Below are 22,890 nucleotides of genomic sequence, written 5' to 3'. Positions count from 1 at the left end.
TGTGGAAAACTGGCTGTCTCATCCGCAAAGCAACTTAATCTTGAATAAAGAAGGCAGTTACAACTTCTAGCTTCCAGTTCTGTGTGTAAAGGGCTTGGAAGTCGCCACTCCATCCTGACAACAAGTAAAAAGATGAACAAACTGACAAATCAACAACTCTTCGTAGATCCGTAAGAGAAGGTAACAGGATAAACTGCTGCCTCTAAAACGGGAGAGACAGGCAAACACAGAGAATCCTAACCTACTGGGGATATACTCCCAAGCAGAAACCTCCACAGCAAGCAGCAGAGAAGGAACAGCTAACTTTTAACTGAGGAACTGCCGCGGGCTCAGTGTGGAAAAGTCTGAGTTAAAAACTCCAGGGGATCCAGTCACAGGTGGGTCCCATGCTTTTGTGAGTTTTACCTCCAGCACGACCAAGTTCTCACAGCAAATAATGGAGAAAAATCCCCTTGGGCTTCCAGTATGGAGAGGAGAAAGGGGTCATTTTGAAATGTAACAGGGCACTTTGTTCTTAGATCCGCCCTCAAGAAAACCTAACCCTGCTGGGGTTTCATCAGCGCCTAAGTAGACTGGGGAAAGGGAAATACCCAACTCCAGCTCCCTCTAGCCTCGCTGTCCGTCCTAACGGGAGGGAAAACCTGAGAAACACTTGTGGAGTGCACAGTCTAAAGGCACAGGCTCACTGAAAGACTGAGACCGAACCACAGAATTACGGAATACTTTCCCTCCCCAACATCTTACCACAACATAATGAAAGGCCTATTTACAGCAGTTCTTTTACTTGGTACATCACGTCCAGCTAACAAGAAAAAATTAAAAGGCACACTAAACGGCAAAAAAACACAGTTTGAAGAGACAAGGCAAGCATCAGAACCAACAGAACCAGATATGGCAGGGATGTTGGCATACTCAGGCCAGAAATCAAAAACAATTATGATGAATATGCTAAGAGCTCTAATGGATACAGCAGACACCAGGCAAGAACAGAGCGGCAATGTAAACAGAGAAATGGAACTTGGGAGAAAGAATCAGAAAGAAACGCCAGAGATCAAAAGCTGTAACACGTGAGGAATGTCTGGGCTGGGCTCATTAGCAGACTGGACACAGCACAGGAAAGAGACTCTGAGCTCCAGGATACGCCGATGGACTTCTAAAACTGAATGCAAAGACAACAAAGAATGAAAAAACGATCTCGAAAAACTGCAGGACAACTACAGAATGTATAACATCTGCATAACTGAGACATCAAAAAGAGAAGACAAACAGAAAGCAACAGAATATCTGCAACACTAATGAATGAGAATTTCTCCAAATTAGTTCAGACAACAAGCCAGAAATCCCGGAAGCTCACAGAACACCAAGTAAGAAAAAGGCAATAGGGCTGTACTTGGAAAAAATAAATAAAAGCCAAAACCAATACTTCACCTAAGCATATCACTTTCAAACTACAGAAAATCAAAGATAAAGAAAAAAATCCTGAAGAAAAACCAGAGAGGAAAACAATCGCCTCACGCACAGAGAAACAAAGAGTGACATTTGGCGTCTCCTCAGAAACCACTAAGCACGAAGGCAGTGAAGTGAACTACTTTGAAGAGCTGAAAGAAAGAAACCATCAATCTCTAATTCTGTACCCTGAGAAATTATCCTTCAAACACGAAAGGGAAATACTTTCTCAGACAAGCAAAAACGGAAGGTGTTTATTGCCAGTAGACCTGCCTTGCAAGAAATTTTTTTAAAAGTTATTTTGAGAGAAGAAAAATACACAGGTCAGAATCTTGAATCTACAAAGAAAGGAAGAGCATCAAAGACAGAATAAGTAAAGGTAAAACAAAAATTTTATTTTTCTAATTTTTAATTGGTCTAATAACATTGTTCAGAAAAATAATGGCAACAACGTATTCAATTATGTATGGTTACATGTATGTATAAGCATATATATGTGAGGGTGTGTGTCTATATATAGGCACACATATATGCTTATATATACTTATATGTAAGTGAAATGAATGATAGCAATGATACAAGGAATGGGAGGGAGGAATTAGGAATATTTTGTTATTATCAATACTCAAACTACCTGTTAAGCAGTATAATGTTATCTGAAAGTGAATATGGATTAATTGTAAATATATATTGCAAACTCTAGAGCAACCACTAAAAACAGTGGGACGAAAAAGAATTATATCTGATATGCTAATGAAGAGAAAATGCAATCATAAAATGCTGAATTAAGACCACAAAGAGGCCAGGCACAGTGGCTGGCCCCTGTAATCCCAATACTTTAGGAGGCCAAGGTGGGAGAATCCCTTGAGGCCAGGAGCTCAAGACCAGACTGGGCAACATAGTAAGACCCTAGCTCTACAAAAAATTTAAAAGTTAGCCAGGTGTAGTGACATGTGCCTGTTGTCCCAACTACTCAGAAGGCTGAGGCAGGAGGATCGCTTGAGCCTGGCAGTTCGAGGCTGTAGTGAGCTATGATTCTGCCACTGCACTCCAGTCTGAGCAACATAGAGACCCTGTCTCAAAATAGAAATAATAATAATAATAAATTCTTAAAATAAAACCACAAAGAGAATACGACTGGAAGAAAAAAATAGGAAAAAAAAAAAAAAAACAAGAACAACATGGTAGACATTAATCCAACTACATCAATTAATCACTTTCAAAGTCAATGGTCTAAATACACCAACTGGCTGGGCGCAGTGGGTCACCCCTGTAATCCTGGCATTTTGGGAGGTCAAGGTGGGTGGATAACTTGAGGTCAGGAGTTCGAGACCATCCTGGCCAACGTGATGAAACGCCATCTCTACTAAAAATACAAAAAAAATAGCCGGGTGGGGCGGCACACACTTGTAATCCCAGCTACTCGGGAGGCTGAGGCAGGAGAATTGCTTGAACTCAGGAGGTGGAGGTTGCAGAGAGCTGAGATCGCACCACTGTACTAGAGCCTGGGCAACAGAGTGAGACTCAGTCTCAAAAAAATAAACAAATAAAAATAAACAGGCCGGGCACGGTGGCTCACGCCTGTAATCCCAGCACTTTGCAAGGCCAAGGCGGGTGGATCACGAGGTCAGGAGATCGAGACCATCCTGGCCAACATGGTGAAATCCCCATCTCTACTAAAGATACAAAAATTAGCTGGGCGTGGTGGTGCGTGCCTGTAATTCTAGCTACTCGGGAGGCTGAGGCAAGAGAAACACTTGAACCAGGGAGTTGGAGGTTGCAGTGAGCCGAGATCACGCCACTGCACTCCAGCCTGGCGACAAAGCAAGACTCCGCCTCAAAAAAATAAATAAATAAACAAACAAACATACCAACTGGAAGAGATTCTCAGAGGAGAATCAAAACACAAGACCTAAGTATATATGTCTACAAGAAACCAATATGTAGATTAAAAGTAAATGGATGGAGAAAGATATGGCATTAAAACACTAATCAAAAGAAAGCAGGAATAGCTATATTGCTTTCAGACACAGCAGACTTCAAAGTAGGAAAAGTTATCAGAGATGAGGCAGGGTACTACATAATGATATAGAGGAATCAATTCTCTAGGAAGACATAACCATCCTTAACGTGTATACACCTACAAGAGAGTATCAACATACAGGTAGTAAAAACCAACAGAACTACAAAGAGAAATAGATAAACCAACTATCATAACTGACGACCTCAACACTCCTCTATCAGAAACAGATCCAGTGAGAAGAAATTCAGTAAGCACACAGTTGAACACACTAACAATCAACCAGATATAATGGACGTCTATGGAATACTTCACGCAAAAACAGCAGAATATACATTCTTCTTATCAGAAAAAAACCCACACAATAGAAACATAATTTGAGTAGGCCCCTATCTGTTAAAGAAATAAAGGCAATAATGAATACCCTCCCAAAATAGAATACACCATGCCCAGATAGGTTCAACAGTGAATTCCACCAAACATTTAAGGAAAACATTATACTAATTCTCTACAACCTTTTTCAGAAAATAGCAGAGGGAATACTTATTAACAGATTCTATGAAGTCAGCATCATCCTAATACCCAAACTAAAGACATCACAAAAAAATAAAACGAGTGACCAATTTCTCCCATAAACACAGATTCAAAACTCCTCAACAAAACATTAGGAAATCAAATAATATATAAAAAGAATTATACATCATAACCGAGGAGATCCCAGGTATGCAAGCCTAGTTCAACAATCAAAAATCAGCCAGGCGCGGTGGCTCACGCCTGTAATCCCAGCACTTTGGGAGGCCGAGACGGGCGGATCACGAGGTCAGGAGATCGACACCATCCTGGCTAACACGGTGAAACCCCGTCTCTACTAAAACACACACAAAATATTAGCCAGGTGAGGTGGCGGGCACCTGTAGTCCCAGCTACTCCGGAGGCTGAGGCAGGAAAGTGACGTGAACCCGGGAGGCGGAACTTGCAGTGAGCCGAGATCGCGCCACTGCACTCCAGCCTGGGCGACAGAGCGAGACTCTGTCTCAAAAAAAAAAAAAAAAAATCAAAAATCAATTAATGTAATCTATCACATCAACAGACTACAAAAAAAAAACAAAAAAACATGTGATCATATCAATAGATGCAAAAAAAAAAATAAACTGACAAAAATCCAACACCCATTCATGATAAAAATTCCCAGTAAACTAGAGAAAAACATTCTCAACTTGATAAAAATAAAATAAAAGTTAAAAAAACCTTAAAAAACACCTTAGCTAACATCATACTTAATAGTAAGAAGCCAGAAGCCTTTCCACTAAGACCAGGAATAAGGCAAGGACGTCTCCTCCCCCCACTGTTTTTCAACGTCATACTGTGAGTCCTAGCTAATGCAATTAAGACACGAAAAGGAAATAAAATGTATACAGATTGGGAGGAAATAAAAACTGTCTTTTGTTTGTGAATGACATGATCACCTATGCAGAAAATCCAAAAGAACTGACAAAAAAATTCCTGGAACTAATAAAAGATGACAGCATACATATTTATTACATAAATGTTAACTGCTTTCCTATACACTAGCAACGAACTAGTAGAATTTGAAATTTAAAACAATACTATCTACATTAACACCCCCATATATGAAATAAGTTAGGTATAAATCTAACAAAATATATATAACATCTACATGCGAGAAAACTACAAAACTCTGAGAAAGAAATAAAAGAAAATCAAATAAATAGAGAGATATTCAATGTTCATGGATAGGAAGACTCAACACTGTCAAAACGTCAGTTCTTCCCAACTTCACCTATACATTCAATTTAATACCAATCAAAATCCCAGCCAAGTTCTTAATTTAGATACTGACCAACTGATTTTAAAGATTACACAGGCTGGGCATGGTGGCTCATGCCTGCAGTCCCAGCACTTTGGGAGGCAGAGGCAGGTGGATCATTTGAAATCAGACGTTTCAGACCAGTCTGGCCAACATGGTGAAACCTCATCTCTATTAAAAATACAAACATTAGCTGGGCACAATGGCGTACACTTGTAATCCCAGCTACCTTGGAGGCTGAGGAGAAAGAATCGCTTGAATTCGGGAGGTAGGGGTTGCAGTGAACCAAAATCATGCCACTGCACTCCAGCCTGGGTGACAGAGAGGGACTCTGTCTCAAACAAAAAAATAGTATTAAAAAAAAAATAAAGTTTACACAAAGAGACAAAAGACCCAGAACAACCAACTCAATCTTGAAAAATAAGAATAAAGAGAGAAGGCACTGTCCAATTTCATTACTTAATAAAGCAGTAGTCACCAAGACAGTGATTACTGGTGAAAGAACAGACAAACAGATCAGCAGAACAGAGATTCGGAAAACTGACCCACATACGTATAGCCAAACTAATCTTTGACAAAGGAACAATGGCATCACGATGAAGCAAAGATAGTCTTTTCACAAATGGTGCTGGAACAATTGGGTATTTACATGCAAAAAAATGAATCTCAACAAAGACATTACACCTTTCACAAAAATTAACTGAAAATGGATCACAGACCTAAATGTAAAATGCAAAGCTATAAAACTCCTAGAAGATAACACTGGAGAAAAATCTAGAAGGTACAAGATCAGCACACAAAAAATCAGATGTTTCTAAACACCAGCAATAAACAATCCAAACTGTAAATTAAGAAAGCAATTCCATTCACAACAGCATCTAAAAGACTAAAGTACTTGGGAATAAATCTAATCAAGGAAGTGAAAGACATACTGAAAACTACAAAACACTGTTGAAAGAAAGAAGACCAAAAGACCTAAAAGAATGGACAGACATCCTGTGTCTTCATGAATATGAAGACTTAACATTGCAAAGGTATCAATTCTATCCAAAGTGACCTGCAGATTCAACAAAATCCCTCTCAAAATTTCAACAGCCTTTTCTAAAGAAATGGAAAAGCTGATCCTCAAATTCATATAGAATTGCCAAGGGCCTCAGACAAAAAAATCTTGAAAGAGAAGAATTAAGTTGAAGGACTAACACTTCCCAATGTCCTACAAAGACAAGTGATTAAAGCAGTCTGGCGCTGTCAAAAAGACAGACAAATAGACCAATGGGCTAGAACAGAGAAGCCAGAAATAAACCCTCACATACATGATAAATTGATTTCTGATAAAAGTGCCAAAACCATTCAAGGAAGAAAGAACAGCCTTTTTAATAAATAGTGCTGAGAAAATTTAATATCCACATGCAAAAGAATGATGTTAGTTAGACCCTTACCTAACATCACATATAAAAATAAACTCAAAACAAACCAACAGGCAGGGCGCGGTGGCTCACGCTTGTAATCCTAGCACTTTGGGAGGCCGAGATGGGTGGATCATGAGGTCAGGAGATGGAGACCATCCTGGCTAACACGGTGAAACCTTGTCTCTACTAAAAATACAAAAAAATTAGCCGGGTGTAGTGGCGGGCGCCTGTAGTCTCAGTTACTCGGGAGGCTGAGGCAGGAGAACAGCATGAACCCAGGAGGTGGAGCTTGCAGTGAACCCAGATCGCGCCATTGCACTCCAGCCTGAGCGACAGACAGAGACTCTGTCTCCAAAAAAAAATAAAAAATAAAAAATAAAAAAATTCAACCATCGTTTTCTCTTTTTCCCTTTTTTCTTTTTCTCTCACAAAGTCACAGATCAACAATCTAAATGTAAGAGCTAACTCTATAAAACTCTTGGAAGAAAACAGGAAAATCTTCATGACACTGAATTTGACAACAATTTCACAGACATAAAAACAAAAGCACAGCTAGTAATATAAAAATAGATCACATTACATCATAATTTAAAATTTTTGCACATTAAAGGACAATATCAAGAAAGTAAAAGACAATCTACAGAATGAGAGAAAAATTTACAATTCAGACATTTGGTAAGGAATTAATATCCAGATGACATAAAGAACTCTACAATTCAACAACAACAAAAAAACTCAATTAAAAAGTGGGCAAAGGCCTTAAACGAACATTTCCCCAAGGAAGACATACATGAAAAGATGTTCAGTATCACTAGTCTTCAGGACAATGCAAATCAAAACCACAACGAGATACTACTTCACACTCATTAGGATAACTGTAATTTAAAAAGGGAAAAAAGTAAAGAGTGTTAAATAGGATGTGGAAAAATTGGAATCCTAGTGTTTTGCTGGTGGATGTAAACTGGTGCAGCTGCTATGAAAAACACTATGGCAACTCCTCAAAACATTAAACACAGAATTACCATACGACCCAGCAATTTCACTCCTACATATATACCCAAACAAACTGAAAGCTAGGACTCGAACAGGTATTTGTACGCTGATGTTCACAGCATCATTACACTCAAAAGCCAAAAGACAGAAACACCCAAGTGTCCACTGAAGGATGAGGGAATAAATAAAATGTGGTATATATAGTAGAATATTATTCAGCCATAAGAAAGAATGAAATGTTGATATATGCTATGACATGAACAGACCTTGAAAACCTCATGCTTAATAAAATAAGACAGACACAGAAGGCCAAATATTGTATGATTCCACTTATATGAGCATACCCAGAGTAGGTAAATGCATAGAGACAGAAAGTAGAATGGTAGTTGCCATGAGTTGGAAGGCAGGAGGGAATTGAGGTTTGTTGTTTAATGGGCAAAGTTTTAGTTTTACAAGATGAAGAGTCCTGAAGATTGGCTGTACAATGTAAATGTACTTAACATTATTGAACTGTACACTTAAAAATGATTAAGATAGTGGCCAGGCGTGGTGGCTCACTCCTGTAATCCCAGCACTTTGGGAGGCCAAGGCAGGCAGATCACTTGAGGCCAGGAGTTTGAGACCAGCCTGACCAACATGGTGAAACTCCATCTCTACTAAAAATACAAAAATTAACCAGGTGGTGATGTGCACTTGTAATCCCAGCTACTCGGGAGGCTGAGACAGAATTGCTTGAACCTCGGAGGCAGAGGTTGCAGTGAGCTAAGATCGCACCATTGCACTCCAGCCTGGGCGACAGAGTGACACTCTGTCTCAAAAAAAAAAAAAAAAAAAAGATTAAGATAGCAAATTTTATGTTATATGTATTTTACAAGTTAAAATTTAAATTAAAAATATATTTAACATACAAAACAGAGATGCACAGAATAAAGCAAAAAACCAAGCATTATTTTAATCAATACTGGACAAATGGGTCTAAGTCAGAAAAAATTAACCCACATGCAAAATTCAAATCACAGTTTATAAAACTGTAATAACATTACTAAAAAAGGGGCATAATGAATAAGTATGAGTCCGAAATAACTACCAAGCTTCAGGCACAGGAGAAACGGGGTACTATCAAGAAACAGAAAAAACTGAAACAATGAAAAACAAGTATGTTTGAGCAAGGTAAAAGATCCGTTTGCTTTTCATTTAATGACTGGACACTGGGCTAAAGAACTTTCCAAATGACTAATCTAAATGCAAGTCATTAAATACTTACATGCAAGAAAATGTATAATTGTATGAAAGATACTTACAAACATATTGAAACATTATCAGTAGTGACTTTTTTACTTTTTCTGTATTTTTCAGAAGTCAACAGTAACTGTTACTTTAAAAAAATATATATCATATAAACACAAAAGATACCTTGTTCCTTTTTTCATGGGAAATGTAAGAAAAATGCATAACTTACGCTGCGGAGATCTGGAACGATACCCTTCACATTTTCTATTTCTTTCTCAATTCCCCAAGTACCAGAGGAAAATGGTAACAGACCACCTGTGTGCCTTCTACTACCTCCAGCACCAACAGAATTACCTGAAAAAATAAAGAAAAACGTTAACGGAGCCACATCAAATCTGAGTAATCGAACATAATAAGTGTTTCTTGCTAGTCAAATTATTTTATGTAAACCTAATACTTAGCACTCCTATGACAAATTTAGCCATTTTCATAGAGAGAAAATAAGCAACAGTAAGAGGCAATAATAAACATGATAAACTGCTACCATACAGAAAGAATTCATATTTAATTATTGATGTCTGGATAGAATATAATTATTTGTAATATTCAATCCAAGAAATATATACTACAGTATTTCTACTAACACTAATTTACTTAGCTATTATTAAAAGCTCTTTTGAAAAGTTTTAGACTGTCTAAAGACCTGAGGGACTAGAAGAGTTAATATATGCTAAATCATACCAGAGAAATTTTTTTTTTTTTTCCAGATGGCTGAATAGGAGCAGCTCCAGTCTACAGCTCCCAGCGTGAGCAACGCAGAAGACGGGTGATTTCTGCATCTCCAACTGAGGTACCAGGTTCATCTCACTGGGGCTTGTCAGACAGTGGGTGCAGGACAGTGGGTACAGCCCACCGAGTGTGAGCTGAAGCAGGGCGAGGCATCGCCTCACCCGGGAAGCTCAAGGGGTCAGGGAATTCCCTTTCCGAGACAAAGGAAGCTGTGACAGACGGCACCTAGAAAATCAGGTAATTCCCACCCTAATACTGCGCTTTTCCAAGGGTCTTAGCAAATGGCACACCAGGAGATTATATCCCACGCCTGGCTCAGAGGGTCCCACGCCCACCGAGCCTTGTTCATTGCTAGCACAGCAGTCTGAGATCGAACTGCAAGGTGGCACTGAGGCTCAGGGAGGGGCGGCCCGCCATTGCTGAGGCTTGAGTAGGTAAACAAAGTGGCCGGGAAGCTCAAACTGCGTGGAGCCCACTGCAGCTCAAGGAGACCTGCCTGTCTCTGTAGAATCTACCTCTGGGAAGAGGACACAGCCGAACAAAAGGTAGCAGAAACCTCTGTAGACTTAAATGTTCCTGTCTGACAGCTTTGAAGAGAGTAGTGGTTCTCCCAGCACAGACTTTGAGAACTGAGAACAGACAGACTGCCTCCTCAAGTGGGTCCCTGACCCCCAAGCAGCCTAACTGGGAGGCACCCCCTGAGTAGGGGCAGACTGACACCTCAGAGGGACGGGTCTGCCTCTGAGACGAAGCTTCCAGAGAAGCTTCCAGCAACTTTTGCTGTTCAGCAATATTCACGGTTCTGCAGCCTCCGCTGCGGATACCCGGCAAACAGGGTCTGGAGTGGACCTCCAGCAAACTCCAACAGACCTTCAGCTGAGGGTCCTGACTGTCAGAAGGAAAACTAACAAACAGAAAGGACATCCACACCAAAACCCCATCAGTACGTCACCATCATCAAAGACCAGAGGTACATAAAACCACAAAGATGGGGAAAAAACAGAGCAGAAAAACTGTAAATTCTAAAAATCAGAGCGCCTTTCTCCCCTCCAAAGGAACGCAGCTCCTTGCCAGCAATGGAACAATGCTAGATGGAGAATGACTTTGACGAGTTGAGACAAGAAGGCTTCAGACGATCAAAATTCTCCAAGCTAAAGGAGGAAGTTCAAACCCATCGAAAAGAAGCTAAAAACCTTGAAAAAAGATTAGACGAATGGCTAACTAGAATAACAAGTGTAGAGAAGTCCTTAAATGACCTGACGGAGCTGAAAACCATGGCACAAGAACTACGTGACGCACGCACAAGCTTCAGTAGCCGATTCGATCAAGTGGAAGAAAGAGTATTGGTGAGTGAAGATCAAATGAATGAAATGAGCAAGAAGAGAAGTTTAGAGAAAAAAGAGTAAAAAGAAACGAACAAAGTCTCCAAGAAATATGGGACTATGTGAAAAGACCAAATCTACGTCTGATTGGTGTACCTGAAAGTGATGGGAAGAATGGAACCAAGTTGGAAAGCACTCTTCAGGATATTATCCAGGAGAACTTCCCCAACCTAGCAAGGCAGGCCAACATTCAAATGCAGGAAATACAGAGAACGCCAAAAAGATACTCCTCGAGAAGAGCAACTCCAAGACACATAATTGTCAGATTCACCAAGGTTGGAATGAGGGAAAAAATGTTAAGGGCAGCCAGAGAGAAAGGTTGGGCTACCCACAAAGGGAGGCCCATCAGACTAACAGTGGATCTCCCAGTAGAAACTCTACAAGCCAGAAGAGAATGGGGGCCAATATTCAACATTCTTAAAGAAAAGAATTTTCAACCCAGAATTTCATATCCAGCCACTAAGCTTCATAAGTGAATGAGAAATAAAATCCTTTTCAGACAAGCAAATGGTGACATTTTGTCACCGCCAGGCCTGCCTTACAAGAGCTCCTGAAGGAAGCACTAAACATAGAAAGGAACAACCAGGCCGGGAGCGGTGGCTCAAGCCTGTAATCCCAGCACTTTGGGAAGCCGAGACGGGTGGATCACGAGGTCAGGAGATCGAGACCATCCTGGATAACACGGTAAAAGCCCGTCTCTACTAAGAAATACAAAAAACTAGCCGGGCGAGGTGGCGGGCACCTGTAGTCCCAGCTACTCGGGAGGCTGAGGCCGGAGAATGGCGTGAACCCGGGAGGCGGAGCTTGCAGTGAGCTGAGATCGCGCCACTGCACTCCAGCCTGGGCTACAGAGCGAGACTCCGTCTCAAAAAAAAAAAAAAAAAAAAAAAAGAAAGGAACAACCAGTACCAGTCAACGCAAAAACATGCCAAAGTGTAAAGACCATCGATGCTAGGAAGAAACTGCATCAACTAATGAGCAAAATAACCAGCTAACATCAAAATGACAGGATCAAATACACACATAACAATATTAACCTTAAATGTAAATGGGCAAAATGCTCCAATTAAAAGACACAGACTGGCAAATTGGATAGAGTCAAGACCCATCAGTTTGCTGTATTCCGGAGACCCATCTCACATGCAGAGACACAAACAGGCTCAAAATAAAGGGATGGAGGAAGATCTACCAAGCAAATGGAAAACAAAAAAAGCAGGAGTTGCAATCCTAGTCTCTGATAAAATAGACTTTAAACCAACAAAGATCAAAAGAGACAAAGAAGGCCATTACATAATGGTAAAGGGATCAATTCAACAAGAAGAGCTAACTATCCTAAATATATATGCACCCAATATAGGAGCACCCAGATTCATAAAGCAAGTCCTTAGAGACCTACAAAGAGACTTAGACTCCCACACAATAATAATGGGAGACTTTAACACCCCATTGTCAATATTAGACAGATCAACGAGACAGAAGGTTAACAAGGATATCCAGGACCTGAACTCAGCTCTGCAACAAGCAGACCCAATAGACATCTACAGAACTCTCCACCCCAAATCAACAGAATATACATTCTTCTCAGCACCACATCACACTTATTCCAAAATCGACCACATAGTTGGAAGTAAAGCACTCCTCAGCAAATGTAAACGAACAGAAATTATAACAAACTGTCTCTCAGACCACAATGCAATCAAACTAGAACTCGGGAATAAGAAACTCACTCAAAACCACTCAACTACATGGAAACTGAACAACCTGCTCCTGAATGACTACTGGGTACATGACGAAATGAAGGCAGAAATAAAGATGTTCTTTGAAACCAGTGAGAACAAGGACACAACATACCAGAATCTCTGGGAACACATTTAAAGCAGTGTGTAGAGGGAAATTTATAGCACTAAATGCCCACAAGAGAAAGCAGGAAAGATCTAAAAATGACACCCTAATATCACAATTAAAAGAACTAGAAAAGCAAGAGCAAACACATTCAAAAGCTAGCAGAAGGCAAGAAATAACTAAGTTCAGAGCAGAACTGAAGGAGATAGAGACGCAAAAAACCCTTCAAAAAAAATCAATGAATCCAGGAGCTGGTTTTTTGAAAAGATCAACAAAATTGATACACCGCTGGCAAGACTAATAAGGAAGAAAAGAGAGAATAATCAAATAGATGCAATAAAAAATGATAAAGGGGATATCACCATCGAACCCACAGAGATACAAACTACCATCAGAGAACACTATAAACACCTCTACACAAATAAACTAGAAAATCTAGAAGAAATGGATAAATTCCTGGACGCATACACTCTCCCAAGACTAAACCAGGAAGAAGTTGAATCCCTGAATAGACCAATAACAGGCTCTAAAATTGAGGCAATAATGAATAGCCTACCAACCAAAAACAGTCCAGGACCAGAAGGATTCACAGTCGAATTCTACCAGAGGTATAAGGAAGAACTGGTACCATTCCTTCTGAAACTATTCCAATCCATAGAAAAACAGGGAATTCTCCCTAACTCATTTTATGAGGCCAACATCATCCTGATACCAAAGCCTGGCAGAGAGACAGCAAAAAAAGAGAATTTTAGATCAATATCCCTGATGAACATCAATGCAAAAATCCTCAATAAAATACTGGCAAACTGAATCCAGCGGCACATCAAAAAGCTTATCCACCATGATCAAGTGGACTTCATCCCTGGGATGCAAGGCCGGTTCAACATACGCAAATCAAGAAATGTAATCCAGCATATAAACAGAACCAAAGACAAAAACCACATGATTATCTCAATAGATACAGAAAAGGCCTTCGACAAAAAATTCTACAGCCCTTCATGCTAAAAACTCTCAATAAATTCAGTATTGATGGGACGTATCTCAAAACAGTAAGAGCTATTTATGACAAACCCACAGCCAATATTGTACTGAATGGGCAAAAACGGGAAGCATTCCCTTTGAAAACTGGCACAAGACACGGATGCCCTCTCTCACCACTCCTATTCAACATAGTGTTGGAAGTTCTGGCCAGGGCAATCAGGCAAGAGAAAGAAAGAAAGGGTATTCGATTAGGAAAAGAGGAAGTCAAATTGTCCCTGTTTGCAGGTGACATGATTGTTATGTTTAGAAAACCCCATTGTCTCAGCCCAAAATCTCCTTAAGTTGATAAGCAACTTCAGCAAAGTCTCAGGATACAAAATTAATGTGCAAAAATCACAAGCATTTCTATACACCAATAACAGACAGAGAGCCAAATCATGAGTGAACTCCCATTCACAATTGCTTCAAAGAGAATAAAATACCTAGGAATCCAACTTACAAGGGATATGAAGGACCTCTTCAAGGAAAACTATAAGCCACTGCTCCACAAAATAAAAGAGGACACAAACAAATGGAAGAACATTCCATGCTCATGGATAGGAAGAATCAATATCGTGAAAATGGCCATACTGCCCAAGGTAATTTATAGATTCAATGCCATCCCCATCAAGCTACCAATGACTTTCTTCACAGAATGGAAAAAACTACTTTAAAGTTCATATGGGACCAAAAAAGAGCCCGCATTGCCAAGACAATCCTAAGCCAAAAGAACAAAGTTGGAGGCATCACGCTACCTGACTTCAAACTATACCACAAGGCTACAGTAACCAAAACAGCATGGTACTGGTACCAAAACAGAGATATAGACCAATGGAACAGAACAGAGCCCTCAGAAATAACACCACACATCTACAGTCATCTGATCTTTGACAAACCTGACAAAAGATCCCTGAAAAAAGGATTCCCTATTTAATAAATGGTGCTAGGAAAACTAGCTAGCCATATGTAGAAAGCTGAAACTGGATCCCTTCCTTACACCTTACACAAAAATTAATTCAAGATGGAATAAAGACTTAAATGTTAGACCTAAAATCATAAAAGCCCTAGAAAAAAACCTAGGCAATACTAATCAGGACATAGGCATGGGCAAGGACTTCATGTCTAAAACACCAAAAGCAATGGCAACAAAAGTCAAAATTCACAAATGGGATCTAATTAAACTAAAGAGCTTCTGCGCAGCAAAAGAAACTACCATCAGAGTGAACAGAAAACCTACAGAATGGGAAAAAATTTTTGCAATCTACTCATCTGACAAAGGACTAATATCCAGAATCTACAAAGAACTCAAACAAATTTACAAGAAAAAAACAACCCCATCAAAAAGTGTGTGAAGGATATGAACAGACACGTCTCAAAAGAAGACATTTATGCAGCCAACAGACACATGAAAAAATGCTCATCATCACGGGCCATTAGAGAAATGCATATCAAAACCACAATGAGATACCATCTCACACCAGTTAGAATGGCGATCATTAAAAAGTCAGGAAACAACAGGTGCAGGAGAGGATGTGAAGAAACAGGAACACTTTTACACTGTTGGTGGGACTATAAACTGGTTCAACCATTGTGGAAGACAGTGTGGTGATTCCTCAAGGATCTAGAACTAGAAATACCATTTGACCCAGTGATCCCATTACCGGGTATATACCCAAAGGATTATAAATCATGCTGCTATAAAGACACATACACACATATGTTTACTGTGGCACTATTCACAATAGCAAAGACTTGGAACCAACCCAAATGTCCATCAATGATAGACTGGATTAAGAAAACGTGGCACACATACACCATGGAATACTATGCAGCCATTAAAAAAGGATGAGTTCATGTACTTTGTAGAAACATGGATGAAGCTGGAAACCATCATTCTCAGCAAACTATCGCAGGGACAAAAAACCAAACACCGCATGTTCTCACTCATAGATGGGAACTGAACAATGAGATCACTTGGACACAAGAAGGGGAACATCAAACACCGGGGCCTGTCTTGGGTGGGGGATAGCATTAGGAGATATACCTAATGTAAATGACGAGTTGATGGGTGCAGCACACCAACATGACACATGTATATATATGTAACAAACCTGCACGTTATACACATGTACCCTTGAACTTAAAGTATAATTAAAAAAAAAAAAAGTTAAAAAAAAAAAGGTAAATTCAAAACTAGAACTTAAGAACAAAAGAATCATATTTCTATACTTACTAGTCCCAGGTAGACAAAAAACTTGGCTTTCCTCAGACTCTTTGCGAGTTGTTTCAGAAGAGTGTGAGTCAAGGGAAATCAGAGAGCTGTTATTTTCTGATTGAAACTTGCAGTTTAAGCTACCATTTTCATTTGCCTGTTGAAAAAATATCTTAGCTGTATTAATCTTTTAAATTAAAATGAAATATTTTGAGGGAGAAAATGTGGCTTTACTGAAGGATGCCAGAAAATAAATGTAGAAGGAATTAGAAAAATTGCCATTGTCACCACGAGAGCAATCAATATTTCTACGAGTCAGCAAGGACACTGAAGCCAGCTAGTGAAGGGTTGTCGGGGAATAAGATGATCAAAGGGCTGATATCTCATCCCACAGATGACTTATTAATAACAAACAGGAAAAGCTACCTTCACAAGGAGACATAGAGCTGACATCACCTTAGCCAAAATTATCAAAAACAGTTATCGCCAATTGTGGGAGAGAGAAACGTCTCCTGGTGTCGGGCAATGAGAAGTACACAGCACTGCCTGGTTTACCATGAATCCACTCATGAGAAACTGTTTAATCTGTATTCTTGCCAAAATGTTTAATCTAATCTAGTCGGGAGGGAAAACAGATTATGGTTATTTTTCCCTCCTGACTAGATTATGGTTCACTCTACAAAACAAAGGGCCTAGATTTTACAAAATAGATCACGTCATGAAAGAACTACTCCAAATTAAAAGAGAATAAAGAGACAGGATAACCAAAGCCAAGGTTAATCTTCGATTAAATTGTAGACAAAAAATTGTAAGAATAATGGACATTCTGGGAACAACTGGGTAAATGTGAATATGGACTGTACAGTAATTTAAATTATTATATCAAAGTTAGGTAACAGAATTGTGGTTATGCAGGAGAATGTCCTTATCTACAAAAGATAAATGCTGAAGTATTCCAGTGAAATGTCATACTCTCTGTGACTTACTTTCAAATGATTCAGAGAAGAAAGTATTTATCGAGAGAGAAAGAAAACACAAAAGTGGCAAACTTTAGCAACTGGTTAACTGGAGGAAGACGGTGTAGCTGTCCACTGTGTTACTGCTTTAATTTTCTGTAAGTGAGGGAAAGGTACCAGGAAGGAAGAAAGGTGAGCATATCTCATCAATTCATACCTGCGAAACAGAGAGTCCAAAGAAAACCAAAGGCTTACATTTCATGTGAACATCCAAGGAGACCAATAGTAATTTTCTAATGTCAAATTTCTGAAAAATCAAAAAGACTGGAACACACCTGACTAAGATCATTTGTGGGTAACTTAAAACCTTTTTCTGGAGGTTCTGGTCCTTCTAGGTCTTCATATATCATTCCTGGAATTGCCAGTTGTTCAAAATAAGCCTCCAAATGATCATCATAAAACATTTCATCATCAATATCATCATCTATTGATAAAATCGAGAAAAAATAGAATATGCTTAAAGTGGTGACTAAGCAATAATTTGTAATTAAAAAGGCTGATAAGACATAAATGAGTCAATGGACTAAGATTTTGGTGGGTTTTTTTGACATGAGAAAGCTATTGTAACTTTAGTCAATCATAAATCATTATGAACATTTTAATACAAGATAAATATTGAACCTCTTTGAGAAGACAGGACAGAAACAGACCCTGGCATGTTATCCAAAGTTAGGATACAATAAATGTGGCATCACAAATCAATGAGAAGAGTGGAGACTTTTCAGAAAACGGTGTGGCAAATGGTTACCTCTATCAAAAAAGTATAGATGAGCCTATCACAGAAGAAGTAAAAGGAAAAAAGGGAGGAAAGAGGGAGGAGAGAGGGAAGGCGAAAGGCCACTGCAGGGGTTTTCAATGCTGTAGCACCCAGCTCAGCAAGCACCAAATAAAACATGAACTCTCAATCAGTCCTGGTCTTCTAAGTCGGCAATGTCATTTCAGAGGTCAATTTTGCAATCATTAAGAGTCTCAACAACACTTATTACCTATGTCTCAGCAATTCTGTCTCCAAGAATCTAGCACACTAAAGCACTCAAAGAGTGGATACATTCAGGTCAGTAATTATTTATCCACTATTCCAAAATCCAAAAACGTCTGAAAACTCCTTTGGTGGCAAAACCTGCTCTCCATGGACGTGATGCTGACTCAGCTCGTCAGCCTGGCTTTCAAAGCCATGCATAATGTGGCCCCATTTCACACTTTTCTGGGCTTATTTACCAATGTGGCCTCCTACAGGTGCTGTAAACTTGCCACACAAAACCCCTGGCTGTTCCCCAAAACACAACCCACGTGCTTACAGCAGGGCCTTTGCTGATGCTGTTCCTGCTTCCTGACATGTCCTCCTCCTCCCATATCTAAGGCCTGGCACAAGCTCCATCCTTTTTCTAGAAAGCTTCAGTACCTGCCTCAATCAGAGTTAATTTCTCACCCCCTATAATTCCCAGGCACACTTGGGGCCTGTTGGGTTTATGCAACCCAATCTGACAATTGGCTCTGCATCTCTTCTCTGCACCTAAGGTGTCTGAGAGCAGAGGCCAAATATTTCATGGTTCTGACCGGGCGCGGTGGCTCACACCTATAATTCCAGCACTTTGGGAGGCCAACGCAGGCAGATCACTTTAAGTCAGGACTTCAGACCAGCCTGGCCAACATGCTGAAATCCTGTCTCTACTAAAAATACAAAAATTATCCAGACATAGTGGTGGGCACCTGTAATCCCAGCTACTCAGGAGGTTGAGGCAGGAGAATCACTTGAACCCGGGAGGCGGAGGTTGTGATGAGCGAAGATCACACCACTGTACTCCAGCCCGGGTGACAGAGCGAGATCCCATCTCAAAAAAAAAAAAAAAAAAAAATTTCATGGTTCCCCTAATTTCTAAACACAGTGCTATATACCAAATGGCAGCTCCAGGTGACTCCTTTATACCCTAACAATGTTAAACTGAGGATGAGTATAATCATATCAGGATAGATATATAGAAATAAATTCTTGAATTCCATCACTTAATAGAAGTGGCCATTTGAGTGCCGGCAGGTAGGAAGAAAAGGTAAGGACAAAAAACCCAAACAGTTGGCATCATAACTACTGCAACAAAGCAGAAGAAAGTGGAGTGGTGAAGAGCAGGGAAACACAGGGTACTCGCAGTGTACCAGAGGAATCTTCCAAGCTTGTCGGCAACACAAGTTTCTCATCTTCTAATAAGCTAGTGTGGCTTAGGTCACTGTTTAGAGTCTTGTCTTCAAAATGTTTTCCCGCATCGAGCACAACAATCTGTAAGAAACAAAATGGTAAGTAAGAGAAGCACATTCAAGGCTCTGAAGAGCACAGTACAAGGCTACAAAAAGGACCAAGTACGTTCTCAACTTCTAATGTGTTCACTATCTGTAAATCACAGCTTAGGCAATAAAGGGCTAGCAATTGTACATGTATTAATAACTTTCCTTTCCCCCATGCCACCTCCCTCACCTGACCTACCCAATAGAGCATCCTTAAAACTTAAGGCTTCTCTCAAACTGTGCACATGCTCAGAGAGGCTCGTAATATAGTAAGTACACAAATACATAACTGAACTTCAGCAACACAAGGCTTCCAAGAAAGTGAAGATAACAAAGCTAGACCCGGCAGCCTGTATCTAAGGAACTCTCTGCACCATTACATTGGAATAATCAATTTCTCTGCTCCACAACCAGGGAACAGGTAACCCTAAAGGGCACACAGCCATTTAATAAGCATACCCAAGGCCCAGAATGAAAATGTAATTATATGTAATATAACGTGATTATATGTCATATATACTACATACATATATGTAAATAACACCAGCATAGGAATTATATTGCAAAATGCACACCAATTTTTAAGACAGAAACATGGAATCTTAATCCAGTTTTACATTTAGAGAGGACAGTGCTGAGCTATTCTCACAAATATTTAAGCACCAGGGGCATCAAAGACTACTATAATCAACTGTTATTTAAAATAGATGATCACTTAGAATATGGCAAATGTTAACAGCTGTGCAATGTAAGCTCTGTGCTTCGAAAGTTTTTATAATACAAAAATTGGGGAAAAAACCTATATGGGAAAGAACAATATGTAAAACGTCCCTGTCTTTTTGGTCACGTTGGCTACTGAGAATGCCGTGTACTCTGCCAGGCTTGGTCCCTGGAAAATGTCTCCATTCTGATAAAGTGGCACAGCTCCACAGGTGAGACGAGACCTACATGTGGTAGCAGCTCCCTTCAGTCTGCTTTCTAACACATTTATTTTCCCCTATTCTCATTTCTTCCTCTTTTTAATCAAGCATCTCATGTTTCTATACTTCTGTTGCTTTCCAGTTTTACTGTCCCTTATATTATTAATTTCAAACATTAATTTCAACTTCACTACACCTGCACTTCCTCTAAAAAGCATCTCTCACACTTGAAACTTACTAGGGGTCACATACAGGGTGAGCACATAGGGCAGGGCCAACAAACATTTTGTGTAAGGGCCAGATAATAAATACTTCAGGCTTTATGAGCTGTACAATCTCTGTCACAACTTCTCAACTCTGCTATTGTAGCACAAATAACAGCCATAAACAAAACATACACAAACGGGCACAACCGTATTCCAATAAAACTTCACAAAAACAGCCAGCAGACTGGATGCAAGCCATAAACTATGGTTTGCCAATCACTGGCACAGGGAAATAACTTTTACTTTAGACCCTTTTGCAATCATTCTATAAACTTTACAACTCTTACAAAAGTAAAACAAAAAGTGTACCTCTTTTTTATCAGTTTTAACAGTGTTTAGTTTATATTTTGTAAGCAAGTCTCATAAATTCATGACTGCATGCCTGAAATTCAGGTTTGGTGGTAATGTTGGGCATAAACTGTTTATCTTCTCAGCATCTCTCTTCTGAAGAGACCATCCTTTATACTTCACGTGGTCCAGTAGGGCTGTCACTTGCATTCCTCTATCTGTGCATGTATACACACTCATGCACAAGCACACGCACAGAATTGGACATTAGATCCAGGCTCATCCCAACCCACCCCCTGGCACAGCGATATGCAGAGGGGAGGACACATGAGCCAAGTGAGCTCGTTAGAGCTGTCTTTTTCCTCTTTTCTGATCACAAGTGTTAAGAGTATAGGCTTGTGTTGCCAACAAATGAGACAGATTGCTTATCATTTGACAAATTATTAAGTGACAACTAAGGGCCAAGAACCATTCGAGGCACTCAGGCACTCAGGATACAATGAAACACACACACGCACACGTGCCCGCACACACGCGCGCGCGCACACACACACACACACACACACACACACAAAGAAATGCTTGCCCTCATGGAGCTAACATTCTAGATGAGGCCAGTACAGAGTGAAGCAGAGCAAACAGATGGACTCAGCTCCGACATCACCAAGCCCAAGAATACAGTCCCAGGCACCAGCACTACCCCTGAACCTTCTCATTACTTGAGAGAAACTCCCATTTTTACTGAAGCTGGGTAAGTTAGAGTTCTACTAGAAAAAAGTAGATGACGTCTAACTCATATTAACACTTATATATGTGAAATATGAACTTTCACTCCCCTATAATACTCCGGAAAACAATAACAAATACATAAAAAGTTACCTTGGGTTCCTTATCATTCATCCATGACTGTAAATGAAAATCAATAGGTGAGTCTGTATAAGAAAACAAAAACAAACTGAGAGACCAAGTTATTTTATCAGCTAAATACGCAACGATACCGAAAAATAACAAGAAATATTTTTCTCTTGAAATAGAATAGAAGCACTTTTAAATGATGTATATGAGTCCATCACAGGTTGGTTGAATGTTTTTAAATGTTAGGGTGGAGATTCATAAAAAAAACTGTACCAAAGAATTTGAATATGTATCTAATCAAGACTTTACAGCTAACGTTTGCTTTGAAGGAGATGTGCAGAGAGAAATAAGAGAAATGGCACCTTATGACTAAGCAAAGGGACAAACCCAAATAGTGGGACAAACTGCACTGTGACTGATCTAGATTATTTCAACAAGGCACTGACACATGAGACACAACAAAGGTGCGCAGCATAACAAAACCTCTCTCAGATCCCCATTCACACAAATCAATGCGAACAACTCTATCAGATGATAAAAAAAGAAGCACTAAGTTCGTTAGCTGTGTTAATAGCACTGTGGTTATATAAGAAAATATCCACCCTTCAGGAGATGCATACTGAAATATGCACAAATGGCAACAGAAATTTTAAAATATCAGAAAAAGGTTGGGCACAGTGGCTCAAGCCTGTAATCCGAGCACTTTGGGAGGCTGAGACGGGCGGATCACGAGGTCAGGAGATCGAGACCATCATGGCTAACACGGTGAAACCCCGTCTCTACTAAAAAATACAAAACAAAAACTAGCCGGGCAAGGTGGCAGGCGCCTGTAGTCCCAGCTACTCGGGAGGCTGAGGCAGGAGAATGGCGTAAACCCAGGAGGCGGAGCTTGCCGTGGGCTGAGATCCGGCCACTGCACTCCAGCCTGGGCGACAGAGCGAGACTCTGTCTCAAAAAATAAAAATAAAAAATAAAAAAATAAAATAAAATATCAGAAAAAAGTAGTAAAAAGGAGAGATGATGAAGTATGACAAAATCCTATACCAACGGATAAGCACATGGGAGGTTTTTTAAATTGATACATACAATTCACATAT

General features: G+C 39.8%; 1 protein-coding gene and 1 long non-coding RNA gene across 19 annotated transcripts in view; one reads left to right on the top strand and one right to left on the bottom strand.

Moving 5' to 3' along the window:
• CEP192 (centrosomal protein 192) overlaps positions 1-22,890 on the bottom strand; it is a 142,875-nt gene that overhangs the window by 100,740 nt on the left and 19,245 nt on the right. For 13 of the 17 annotated variants that reach the window (XR_012427353.1, XM_065533539.2, XM_074022954.1 and 10 more), the window contains 5 exons: positions 21,818-21,870; positions 19,339-19,459; positions 17,463-17,611; positions 16,193-16,328; positions 9,156-9,280 (listed from right to left, as the gene is read on the bottom strand). Coding sequence is in view for 16 of the 17 variants with exons in the window: in XM_065533539.2 (XP_065389611.1) it covers positions 9,156-9,280; positions 16,193-16,328; positions 17,463-17,611; positions 19,339-19,459; positions 21,818-21,870 (584 nt within the window). In the remaining variant the exon portion in view is untranslated. The remainder of the gene's footprint in view (positions 1-9,155; positions 9,281-16,192; positions 16,329-17,462; positions 17,612-19,338; positions 19,460-21,817; positions 21,871-22,890) is intronic. The other 4 variants (XM_074022958.1, XM_074022959.1, XM_074022957.1 and 1 more) reach the window with 3 other exon arrangements.
• Positions 846-22,890, top strand: part of LOC135968168 (uncharacterized) — a 33,317-nt gene continuing 11,272 nt past the window's right edge. Inside the window, exons 1-2 of one of the 2 annotated variants that reach the window (XR_012427366.1) lie at positions 846-1,825; positions 9,694-11,093. This is a non-coding gene — a long non-coding RNA (uncharacterized lncRNA). Of the gene's footprint in view, positions 1,826-9,693; positions 11,094-22,890 lie in introns of those variants that run through there. The other variant, XR_010582718.2, reaches the window with a different exon arrangement.

The sequence above is a fragment of the Macaca fascicularis genome, chromosome 18 (genome assembly GCF_037993035.2).
Source record: "Macaca fascicularis isolate 582-1 chromosome 18, T2T-MFA8v1.1".
NCBI lineage: Eukaryota > Metazoa > Chordata > Mammalia > Primates > Cercopithecidae > Macaca > Macaca fascicularis.
This window is presented reverse-complemented; position numbering and strand designations above follow the sequence as displayed.